Source organism: Chrysoperla carnea, chromosome X, assembly GCF_905475395.1.
Source record: "Chrysoperla carnea chromosome X, inChrCarn1.1, whole genome shotgun sequence".
NCBI lineage: Eukaryota > Metazoa > Arthropoda > Insecta > Neuroptera > Chrysopidae > Chrysoperla > Chrysoperla carnea.
In genome coordinates, this window is record NC_058342.1 from 34,924,347 (window position 1) to 34,937,657 (window position 13,311).

The following is a 13,311-nucleotide window of genomic DNA, read 5'->3' on the forward strand; positions in this document are numbered from 1 at the left end:
AATTATAAAAAAGATGATCCAAGGGGATTTTGTGTCAAATTTCTAATATTTCTAAGCAGGCGTCTTGGCAACATTCACAATAATATCTAAAATTTCAATTCTTTGTATCTAGAAATGGACGCTTCCCCGGCTATAAATGTTGAGATATTCTCATTATTTTAACGTTATCTACCATTTGATGAAGTCCTACTATTATGACTTGTATCACTCTATATATTCAAGCTTTAAATAAGATCAAACGAAACAATTTTTTTTGGGAATCACCTGAATATCTGATAACTCTGCTGCTTAGAATTAACAGACTACTTTACCGATATATTCTCTGGAATAAGCGAGAGTCATAGACACAATTATACATAACCTAAAAATTTCTATTAAAAGTAAACTATAAACACAAAGTTTTTAGTCAAAGAAAAAACGTTATAAAAAATATATTTTAACAAACAAAAAATAATAAAAATAAAAAAATAAAAATTATATTTTCTGTACACAAAATTTAAATAAATAAAAACTATTTACAAACTAAATTAAACTTAAATTTAACATTTGTTTGGGTAAAACATGGTATTTAAAAAATATTAAAATAAAAAATTTCAACAATGTGGTGTTACCAAAAAAAAGTGCTGTTAATTTTTTAATCACATTTATTAAAAAAAAATTGTTTTGATTTTAAAATCATAAATGGCAAATCAAGTAATCGATAATGTTTATACAACGTGTTTTACACCTAGGGAGTATCAAGTTGAGTTGTTGGATGCAGCCAAAAAACGAAACATCATTATTTGTTTGGGCTCAGCACCTACCAAGGCATTTATTTCAATTAAACTTATACAGGAGCTATCTAAAGATGTGCGACAGTAAGTTCTTTTTGATATATTTTTTTGTTTTTACAGGGCTCGTACATTTTAGTTACTATGGGAACTCATGTTCACCCGGGCAAACCGGATTTCATTGTCCTAGATTACAAATATGACGATTTTATTTATAAATTTGCTTCGATTCCTTTTTGTTATTTATGTATATTTTACAAAATTTTAATTTTTGTTTGTTGTAACGAAAATAACATGTCATGTTTGCGTGACATGTTATTTTCAAATATACTCTCAGAAATTTTAGTGCAGCTCAAATTATTTTCATCATTTATAGTACATTTAATAAGCCGGAAAATGTGGAAAACTGTTCCATCGTTCCGATTTCAAAAATTCTTTGTTGTACGTGTTCGTTAGACCTTCAGGAACATGCTTTCCCACTAGCTTTTACGTTATTATATAAAATGGGAACATATAAATAGTTTTTCCACTTCTAAAGCACTTCAAAGAGTAACAGTGAAAAAAAAATTCAAAATTTCACTTTGGAAATGGCTTCCTGGGGGTTTTTGTGGTCGCTGGTTATGAATCCGAGGTCAAAGAGCAACTAAAGATGGTTACAACCCCATTAAACCCACTCCTAGAATTGACAGAGATAAAAAAATATTTAATTCAAAATTTCACCTCGAAAATTTTTGAAAATAGTCTATTAGAGGTTTTTGGGGTCGTCGATCATGAATTCGAGGTCAAAAAGCAAATGAAGATGATTGCAACCCCATTCAAACCATCCCTAAAAGTGACAGTGATTTAAAAAAATTTAATTCGAAATTTTATCTAGAAAATCGTCTTTTAGGGTTTTTGGGGTCACTGATCATGAATTTGAGGTCAAAAAGCAACTGAAGATGGTTGCAGCCCCATTTAAAGCACCTTTAGAAGTGACAGTGATAAAAAAATGTTTAATTCAAAATTTTACCTAGAAAATTGTTTTTCTGGGGTTTTTGGGGTCACTCATCATGAATTTGAGATCAAAAAGCAACTGAAGATGGTTGCAACTCCATTAAACGTACCCATAAACGTGACAATGATATTTTTCTTTAGAAGTGACAGTGCACTTTTAGAAGTGACAGTGATAAAATTTTTAATCCAAAATTTCACCTCGATAAACTTTGAAAATCGTCTCTCGTGGGTTTTTGGGGTTGCTGATCATGAATTTGAGATCAAAAAGCAATTTAAGACGGTTGCAACCCCATTTAAACCACCCCTAGAAGTGACAGTGATAAAAAAATGTTTAATTCAAAATTTTACCTAGAAACTCGTTTCTCGGGGGTTTTTGGTGTCACTGATCGTGAATTATAGGTCAAAAAGTTACTGAAGATAGTTGCAACCTCATTAAAACCAAACTTAGAAGTGACAGTGACAAAAAAATTTTTAATTCAAATTTTCACCTCGAAAATCATCTCTCGGTGATTTTTGGGGTCACCGATCGTGAATTCGAGGTCAAAAAGCAACTGAAGATAGTTAATATAAGCTAATATTATAAATTCCCAAGACGCTATAATCGTTGACTTTATGAGAGTATTAAAAAAACAATTTGAGCCAAAATGGTGAACCTTGGAACTAATTTTCCCAATTTTAATGTTCGTTAAATTTCCATGTATTTTAGCAATTCGAAGAAAACGGTGCATATTACAAATGAACAGAATATCGATGCAATGGCCGCATGTTTAGGGTACCTGACTGATTTAAAAGTGAAACAATTAAAAACAGTGGATAAGGTGGATAAAAATGAGGAAAATAGTGGTGACGAAGACAGTGACAGTGGTTCTGGTGATGGTAATGGGAATACCGATAAAGTTGTTGATGTGATAATTAGTGCACAAGTAATCGTTACAACACCTCTAGTATTTAGTAAATTAATAACACAAAATGATATTCATCTTGATTCATTCAATCTAATTATTATCGATGAGTGTCATTCTGTTATACAAGATCAACTATTTTTAAAGGTATGTTCACACACTTAACTATCTATCCCTATCCCTATACAGGGCGTTCTATTATTGGCTGCAGATCGTTATCCTGCAGAATAAGCTCATAAAGACGAAGGAAAAAGTTATCTTCCACTTTTGGATCTGAGGCTTACTTTGCGAGATAATTAACAAAATAAATTAATATATCTTTAGCGAATCACAGTTCAATAACATTTTGAATGAAACCAATAAAACACTACTTAAAGGAAGGCGTCTCTAAATGCAAAATTATTATAAAAAAAACTCTATAAACCAAAAAAAACTAGCCCATTAGAACCTACATTTCGTTTCTTGGTGAATTAAGTGTTGTACGCAACTTATCATCCAAATATCACATACGTTAAGCATATATTTGGCAAAACGGACCATAGTCCGTACGGAATTCAGCAGTACGTGATAATTTACTTTCTTTTTATGTATAGGCATTTTTATTACAGATATGATTTAGAAATTACATAATGAATAAAATTAAATCTTAATATTTTTTATTTTTTTAGGTAATGAATATTTATGGTCAGTTGGAGAAACAGAATCGACCACGTATTTTAGGTTTAACAAGCTCATTATTTGAGGCGGGTGGTACTTTGTCGACATTGGAGGCTGCGTTAGAGCAACTTGAGCGTACTATACATTCCACAGCAGAAACTGCAAGTGATATTGTCACGTTACTCAGGTATTTTAACGGATTCTATAAAATCCGCTTCGCATTCGCTTTACGCTGATTCAATTTTTTTATATTTGTTTAGATATTCGCATAAACCACATGAAATGATTATCGAATGTGGTCGACCAATATCGTGCGATTTATCCGAATTATTACGTGGTCACGTATTTAAAGCACAACAGTTCCTAAACGATCATCGCTACGATCCATTTGAGATGTACGATGAAGAGTTTCAAGAAGAATTACAACGGATACCTGATCCAAAAGAAGAACCCCAGACAATATTTAACGATTTTTTGTATGCATTAGATACTTTAGGTATGTTTTATTCAATTTTTTAGGGTTCTGTTCCAAACCATTCTTTGATTCGATAAATTACGGAGTATTTTGGTGATAGGAATGTTTAGGACGGCACTTCCCAAGCTAGCGAATCAATATCTTTGTTCCCCCTTTTCCAGTATGACTCGGTTCGTGAATTAGATTGCACTACGTTATTCAGTGCTAGACAGTTCTCGAATTCTCAGCGGATCTAAGAAAAGTGGAAATGAGCTCCATTCTAGACACCTCTGAAGATTTATTAAAAAAACCATCATGTATTTTCCAAGAGGAATCGTCTCCTTAATTCTAGGCCCATAAACTCGACATGCTTTTAAAAAAAGAATAATAATTTTTGGAAGTCGAAAGCATTTGAATTTTATTTTAATATTTATGGATTTATGTTTTTAGGTCCTTGGGCTGCAGATAGAGCAGCATTAGTATTGCTCATGCGTACAGAAAAGTTAAAAATTCGTACACCATACGAACGTCATTTTCTACTCTTATGTATGGCATCGTCGGTTCTGTTACAAATTCGTTGCGCATGCGACGATTCATTTGAACCATACACCGAATTAGAACGTGTTCGGTTATTCTCAACACCGAAAGTGTTACGGTTAATTGAATTATTTCATCAATTTAAACCAGAAACACCGCCATCAACCGCCAAAAAAGATGATGACACATCTACACCAACTACTGACGATGTTACTGAAGTACCATCGCCTGAAATACCAACGTCTGAAATACCATCGCCAGAAATACCACCTTCTGAAACACCACCGTCTGAAATACCATCATCCCCTACGAAGATTATTAAAAATGGTGAAAATGATACTGAAAAATTGGAAGAGACCGTCGAAATTGTTGAAAATAGTGATAATAGTGAAACTAAAATTGATAGTCCCTATAAAAACTGTGATATTATGGCGAATGCTGTGGTCTGTGATAAAAATGTATTTGATAAAAATGTTGTGGTACAACAATTTGAACCACGCGGTAGTCGAAACACTCGTAAAGGTTTGTATATTAAATTTTCAAGAGCATATTTTTTTTCCCGTTTCTTTCGGGCATTTCTAATAACACCCTTTAGTTCAAATTAATTGGAATTTTGAGATGTTCTTACCAAAACGTGAGGAAATTGGTTTTATAACCTTCCAAATTTTGTCGCACATATTACCATAATTTTTTTATTTGTATTTTGTTAGGTGGACGAGGTCCAAGACGTCCCCCACATCATGCAAACATCAATCCAGATGCATTATGTGGTATAATATTTGTACACGAGCGTATCACAGCACGAATTCTATTTTACTTGCTGTGCGAATTAAGTCGACATGATCCCGAATTAAATTACATATCCGTACAATACACTGTCGATAAATTCGGTGAGACAGCTGATACTCGTGAATTAGAAATTGAACATCGAAACCAAGAGGAAGTACTGAAAAAATTTCGTATGCATGAATGTAATTTACTGGTGTCAACTTCAATCCTCGAAGAAGGTATCGACGTACCACGTTGTAACGTAATTGTACACTTCGATAAACCAAAATCATATCGAAGCTACGTTCATTGTAAAGGTCGAGCTCGAGCTTCTGGTGCATATCATGTGTTCGTCATCGACGAAGATGCTCGAAATGCTTTCGTACAAGATTTAGCTGAATATTACGAAATTGAGAATATATTACTGCGTAAATGTGCCAATAAAGAGCCTCCCCAAAGCGAGGAAATCGAGGCAGATCAATTTGTAAATAAGGTTGCACATTATCGTCCGAAAAATTCTGAGGCATTTGTTAATCTTTGCACAGCGATTTCGTTATTAAATCGATATTGCGCACGGCTTCCTAGTGATACTTTCACGAGGTTAACACCAATATGGAATATTTATCCAATAAATCCAAATGATATTGATACCACTTATCAGTGTTCATTACGTTTACCGATAAATTCACCCCTCAAGCAGACAATACTTGGTCCGCCAATGAAGACGCGAGTTTTAGCAAGACGTATTGCTGCGTTAAGGGCTTGCAAAGCGTTACATGAAGCTGGAGAATTGGATGATAATTTAATGCCCATTGGAAAAGAAGGTTTTCGAGCATCTGAACCCGACTGGGATAATTTTCCATTGGATACCGATGATGAACAATTGGCAAAAGATAGTTCTGAACTACGTCCTGGAACAACTAAGCGTCGTCAATATTACACTAAACGTATTGCGGAAACATTAATTCACTGTAAACCGACAGTTGGTACACCTGCGTATTTATATCATATTAAAATGATTTTAACTTGTCCTTTACCTGAAGAACAGAACACAAGAGGACGGAAAATCTATCCGCCAGAGGATTCACCACAAGGATTTGGTATACTTACGCTTAAACAAATTCCAAAGATTTGCTCCTTCCCAATTTTTACTCGCTCTGGGGAAGTGAACGTGGAATTGGAGCTCTCAAAAACAAAAGTAATCCTAAATGAGGAACAATTGAAGAAAATTTGCGACTTTCTAAATTACATGTTTACGAGTGTTCTTCGCTTACAAAAATATTTAATGGTTTACGATCCAGATGCGTCAGAAAATTCATACTTTATTGTACCCACGTACAAGTATAAAGATGAGGAAGTGTTGGTTGATTGGAATTTTTTGGATCGTATTTACGAAAATAAGAATTTAAAACCAAATATTATTCCGGAAGAGGATCGTAAAAATTTTAAATTCCATGCTTCCAAATATCAGGATGCGGTCGTTATGCCTTGGTATCGAAATCAAGATCAACCGCAATATTTTTACGTTGCAGAAATTTGTTACCAACTAAGTCCGAAATCGACGTTTCCTGGAGCTGATTATTCGACTTTCGAGGAATATTATTATGAAAAGTATAATATTGAAATCCAAAATTGTAAACAACCATTACTCGATGTGGATCATACTTCGGCTCGATTAAATTTTCTAACTCCACGATATGTGAATCGTAAAGGTGTTGCGTTACCAACGAGCAGTGAAGAAACTAAACGAGCAAAACGCGAAAATTTGGAGCATAAACAAATTTTGGTACCAGAATTATGTACGGTGCATCCATTTCCCGCGTCGTTATGGCGTAAAGCTGTATGCTTACCATGCATTTTGTACCGAATTAACGCGTTACTTCTAGCTGATCAAATTCGTATACAGTTAGCTCGCGATTTAAAGTTGGGTAAAACTGAGTTAGATAAAAATTTCACATGGCCTCAATTAGATTTTGGATGGAGTTTAGCTGCTGTGCTTAAGAAATCAAATGAAGCGAAACAGGCGTTGTTAGAAAAGAAAGAACAGGAAAATGTCATCGAAGGAGTAACACCACCCGATCCCGAAGAAGCTGAGCCAGAAGTAATCGAAAACCCAAAGGAGGAAGTTAAAGAAACTTCGGAGGAATTACCCGTAGAAAAACCAAAACGAAAAGAGTGGATGGAAATAGGTACCTGGTCGAATGAAATGGCGGATAATTGTAAATCAATAACGGATTTTGGATCCGGATCGAGTGGTGAAGACGATGAATTCGATGAAGATTTCGAAAATCGAATTGTAGCGAAACCGGGAGTACGATATGGTTCCCCAACGAGTATGTTATATACGAATAATTCGTACAGTGATGAATTTGATTCAGATTCAGAAAATTCGCTATCACTAGAAGATACCGCGGATGATTATCAAACTGGATTACTTCGAATCGAATTCAAAGGTGAAAATACGGCGGAAGCTATTGACGATGATGAAACCGACGACGAAGATAACGAACTAGCAAAATTGACAGGACCTGTGTCAACAGTAGTTGATACTTGGAACAGCGAACAAGTCCACAAAAATTTGGAACTTGATTCCTATTTAGATCGTTTCCAATCCGCTGTATCTGAACATAAAAATTTAATTGTATCGAATGGAATTCTAATCGAAAAGAATACCGATATTGTTATCGAAAAATCATTTTCCAAGTTACATAAACACGATTTTCCTCAAATACAAGATTTCGACGAAAATGACCCAGACTTAATTCAAGTGCCATCGCTAGAAAATAACGTGTTTGTCGAGGAAGCGACTCACTATTGTTGTTCAAAAGTTGATAATTATTTCGAAAAACCCGATCTGGAGTTAAAATTTAAATTCGATGAACAGCCAGAATTAAATTCTCATCCTGGCCCAAGTCCTAGCGTTATTCTTCAAGCGTTAACCATGTCAAATGCTAATGATGGTATTAACTTGGAACGCTTAGAAACAATTGGAGATTCATTTTTAAAATACGCAATTACGACATATTTATATTGCACTTACGAAAATGTCCACGAAGGTAAATTGAGTCATTTGCGTTCGAAACAAGTGAGCAATTTAAATCTATATCGTTTGGGACGTCGTAAATCATTTGGCGAGAGTATGATTGCGACAAAATTCGAACCACATGATAATTGGTTACCCCCTTGCTACTATGTCCCTCGAGAATTGGAGCAAGCATTAATTGATGCGAAAATTCCAGCAATACATTGGCACGGCATGTCCGATCAGAATATTAGTCGGGATGAATTTTGTAAAATGGTCCGAGAACAAGGGGAACATTTCGCAGAAATGTTTTCCGTATTACCTCAACATCATACACCCTGTATTATACCATACAATTTGCTAACACAACAAAGTATACCGGATAAAAGTATCGCGGATTGTGTGGAAGCGTTAATTGGAGCGTATTTAATTGAGTGTGGTCCACGTGGAGCGTTGATATTCATGGCATGGCTTGGAATTCGGGTGTTACCGATACAAGAAGGATCATATCTTGATTTGTCGGAATATATAACAAGACCTGCGGGTAGTTTCGAACCGGTTCTACAAGATAATCAAACATATCGCCAAACGGTTTATGGTGAACTAAAGTTACCAAAATCACCGTTGCTACGATATGTGGATAATCCAGAACAAGAGTTAGATCGATTACTCGATGGTTATGAAGCATTTGAACGTGCAATTAATTATAAATTTCGGGATCGAAGTTATTTGCTTCAATCATTGACGCATGCGTCATACTTTCCTAATCAATTAACGGATTGTTATCAACGATTAGAGTTTCTAGGTGATGCGGTTTTGGATTATTTAATTACAAGACATTTGTATGAAGATTCTCGTCAACATTCTCCAGGAGCTTTGACTGATTTACGTTCTGCGTTAGTCAATAATACAATATTTGCGTCGTTAGCGGTACGTTATGGATTCCATAAATATTTTCGCTATTTATCACCTGGATTGCATGACATTATTGATCGATTTGTACGGATTCAAGAAAGTAATGGACATTTGATCAGTGAAGAGGTAATTTACGATATAGTTTTCACTGGAACATCCTGTATTTAATATACTCAAACTGTTTGTTTTTTTTTCGCAGTATTATTTAATTGAAGAAGATGAATGTGAAGAAGCTGAAGATGTTGAAGTGCCTAAAGCACTTGGTGATGTATTCGAATCTGTCGCAGGTGCTATATTTTTGGATTCGGGTATGTCCTTGGATGCAGTATGGCGAGTTTACTATCGAATGATGCATGCTGAAATTGAATTGTTCAGTACGCATGTACCGAAATCACCGATACGAGAGTTATTAGAATTGGAACCAGAAACAGCGAAATTTGGGTATGTTCTTTTTTTCATCATTATTCCCAGTTAAAAGTGATATTTATTGAATTTGGGTAAAAGGTCGAAAAAGTAAATAGCAGGGTAATTTTAGTATTTTGGCCAGGGAAAATGATGAACAGATGTGAGTTTCTAGAATAAAACTCTGAGGACCTGATTCATCATTAGGTTAGGTTAGAGTGGCTGTCCTGGGGTGGGAAACACTTAGACCATAGGGTCCGTTGTGATACCGTAAATGGGTTGGCTTAAAAACAGCAGGAGTTTAAGTCCATCTCCTCATGAAAAGAGCTGGGCAGTGACAGAAAAGATGAGCTAACCTAGCCTAACCTAACCTGAGCTCTACTTTGGAAATATCTCGGTGTGACAGCTCAAAACTTAACCAAAATATCTGCCAGGATAAACTCTGGAACACCTAGTCCATATTGTACATATCGTTAAATAGCATTGATTCATATGCGAAATTTCGAAATCCATGTAAGTGCAGTTTTACTGCCACGGGACTACATTTCCAGGGCTACATTTTATATATTACAATTTTACTCCAAAAGCCTAAAATTTATTTTTGTTTGTCTTATAGAAAACCAGAAAAATTAGCAGACGGTCGTCGAGTACGCGTCAGTGTTGAGGTATTTGGTAAAGGTATTTACAAAGGTATTGGTCGAAATTATCGTATTGCCAAATGTACAGCTGCAAAATGTGCTTTAAAGCAGTTACGACTTAAGTATGGTCTTTTGGTCAAAAAGACTTAGTTTAATTGTGTTATTTATCAAAAATATATAAGGAAAAACCATTGGGAATGCATTTGAATTCCATTGGGAATTTATCCACTCCCAAAAAAAAAAAAAAAAACGGGAGTGAGAAAGCTTTCAAGAGAAAATTTATCCACTCCCAAAAAAAAGTTTTTGATTTTAAAATAAGTTTATGATATTTTTAAGATTTAATAAGATTTTCTTTTTCCATTTTAGACCACGTACTTATCAAAGTGAAAAATACGTGCTTGGTCTAAAAGGTTTTTTTAAAAAAAAAACTATATAATTTTATGTACTTGATTCTGTGATGGGGTGGTGTCCCTTTCCCACAAAAAATATTTTGCCAAGGGAACCCTCTTATTTCATTTTTTTTTTCTATTATTATTATTATTTTTTTGTACTTTTATGCATCTGCGCAGAAATAAATCAAAAGTTTGTGGTCATTATCAATTTTTCAAAATAATGAATGCACCCTTTTGATTTGGGTTTTTAAATTTTAGAGACAGTGCAATTTGTTTTTGCTGATGCATGGAAGTATTAACGCTTCCTATTAGGAATTAAAACACAATTTAAGCTACTAAGCAGTATTTTCATTCCATTGTGAAGTTATATTAATTTAGGGTGCGTTCTAGAAATAAACTCTAAAAAATCACATACATTTCCTCTGCTTCATTCTTTTTAACGCCTGAGTGGTCCGGTACCCAAACTGAATAATCACTGTATTAAGTCATACTTTTGAGTCTTGTTTCCCTGAATATCCCGAAAATAAAAAGGGTAAAAGTTTTTAGAGTTTATTTCGAATATAATATTTTTTTAAATTAATGTTTTGAGCGCAACCCAGAAGCCATTTGTTGTTCAAAATATTTAAGGTATGTGACAGCATAGAATTTAGGAAAATAGCATTATTATACAACTTTCTTTTTTTAAATAAAAATATATTTAGTACCAAATTTCTATATTTAGTCAAAACGTATTTTTTATCAGTTTTAAAGGGGAGAGAATCTACTTTACAAAGCCCAAAAAAAAAGAAGCATATTTTATCTTCTCTCTCTTTAATCTTTGAAATAATCAGCTGATTGTTACGAGAATGGTTTATATTTTGATACTCGTGGCGCTGACATCTTAGCGTTAAAGTCCAATAACACGTGAAATTTGAAAATGTAAAATTTAAATCCATTTTTATGCCACGTCCACGGGTAATTTTCGTTTTTTCAAAATTAAATTTTTGTGCGAAAGTGTCGAAATGTTTTCGAACATTCTTGCATTAATTTAAAGATAGATATTTTATAAATAAAGATTAAATAAAAATTTTTATTTTGACCTGATAAAGTAGATAAAACCCCCCCTTTAAAATAATATATATTTTCGTTAACCACTTCAAGTGTTCACCGTAAAGTAATTAATTACAAAAAAAAGGAGTGTATTTAATTATTATTTTTAAGTTAATTATAATTTAAGTGTACTCAGTACTGAAAACTTTTTTTTTTATTTGTCAATTATTTGTTAAGTCAGATTAGATTAGTTCAAATATTTTTTTTTTAGTCTTAAAAAACACAAATATGGAAGTCAGAATAATCAAGGTCAAGTTGATGAATTTTACTGGACTAGAGAATTGTTTTAAGTCCATGTTGGGATTACAAAAATGTTTCACGGATTCTTTAGAATCCTAATAAGAGATCACGACCTTTGAGTCAAACGAGTTGGTTGTGAAAGATTTATCGTTTCAAAACGCAAAAACGGACACCGATATTGCGGGATGGCGAGCGACCCCGAAAACACGAAAATGTCAGGGAATTTTCGGATTCTTTTTCTTTCGGGATTTCTTTTATTTTACCCACTTTCTTGCCTCCTAAAAAATAATGCTGAGACAATTATGATAAAATCGTAAGACAACGATTGTGAATCTTGTGAACATTTATGTAATCCTAACACTTGTTTTGTTTGGCAAAATAAGCCATTATGATTCCTCCTATTTTTTGTTTAAATTTAATTTTTGCTCAAAGTTTGTTTATATACACTGAAAAAAAAATTAAGACAATGACAACCTCATCCCGAAGTTGTAAATGAAGCGAATAGATGAATTAAAAGAACATATCTGTCATATCTAGTCCATGTGCGGTTGAGTCAACTACATAAAGATTGTTGTTACTAACTTATAGAGAGTTTGAAATAAACTTATTGATCATTTTTATAATATATAACATATTTTTGTATCCCAACCATTGGTAGCTCAGTTGGTACAGCGGTGGACTTAAGACACTAAAATCAATAGTATTCCATATGTCGCTAGTTCAAATCCATCTCGAAGAATTCTAATTCCTTTTTAAACCTGCTCATGTGATTGTGACAATCACATCAGTATTTGTTAAAATAAAAAAAAGATTATTTAAAACTATGTTGCATTTCAAAACAACAATATTTTAAATTTGTTAGACAGTAAATTACTTTCATACAAACAACTCATGCGTTTGTGTCAACTTCTTCGTTTAACACCGTACGTAGTTGTATCACATTCGTGGGCCTATTCACCATATTTGATCTCGCGATGAGGTTGAGACAATCTCATATCGATTGATTTTAAGAATTTTTTTTTTCAGTGTAGAAAAGAACCATACTGTCGCCATAAAACACTTATTTAGTTCGAAATCGAATCCAAACATTTTTTTTTTAATTTTATTATTTAATATAATTATTATCGATTTTTTTTGTGTGTTAAAATTGTAATTTTTTTTTTTGATAAGTATTGTTTTTTTATCTCTGTGCAATTCCAAAATTATAGTCAAAAATAGTCATTTAGTAATTAGCAAAATTCCTTAAATACAATATATTAATTCAGGGCATAGGTTAAAGAGAAATCTCAATAACACGACCCAAATAACGTGTAAGATTTCAATTCGAAGTTAGTTTTGGCAGCTATGATTTTTTTTTCTCTGGAGAATGAGTAATTTTTTTTGCGCGAGTTTTTTATGCACTTATGCCCTGAAATATTTTTTTAAACAAAATTTTAACAGTATAATCAAAAAATGTAGCTAGCAATCCAAATGGCCTAAATAGTGTAGGCATTGATTTTTGTTAAGGTAGTATGCACACGGTTCTTACAAAT

The 13,311-nt window shown here is 33.5% G+C and overlaps 1 protein-coding gene across 1 annotated transcript; it reads left to right on the forward strand.

Moving 5' to 3' along the window:
* The first annotated feature begins 617 nt into the window (after positions 1 to 617).
* LOC123302578 (endoribonuclease Dcr-1) lies at positions 618 to 10,285 on the forward strand. The gene is made up of 8 exons (XM_044885558.1): positions 618 to 857; positions 2,470 to 2,812; positions 3,334 to 3,509; positions 3,583 to 3,818; positions 4,227 to 4,835; positions 5,024 to 9,144; positions 9,218 to 9,459; positions 10,037 to 10,285. The coding sequence occupies exons 1-8, from the start codon at positions 682 to 684 to the stop codon at positions 10,206 to 10,208; spliced, it is 6,075 nt and encodes a 2,024-aa protein (XP_044741493.1). The 5' UTR covers positions 618 to 681; the 3' UTR covers positions 10,209 to 10,285.
* Positions 10,286 to 13,311: the final 3,026 nt, after the last annotated feature.

Coding starts and splice junctions, on each gene's coding strand:
- LOC123302578 (XM_044885558.1), top strand. CDS start 682: ATGGCAAATCAAGTAATCGATAATGTTTATACAACGTGTTTTACACCT. Junction 2,813..3,333: donor AAGATCAACTATTTTTAAAG/GTATGTTCACAC, acceptor TTATTTTTTTAG/GTAATGAATATTTATGGTCA. Junction 3,510..3,582: donor GATATTGTCACGTTACTCAG/GTATTTTAACGG, acceptor ATATTTGTTTAG/ATATTCGCATAAACCACATG.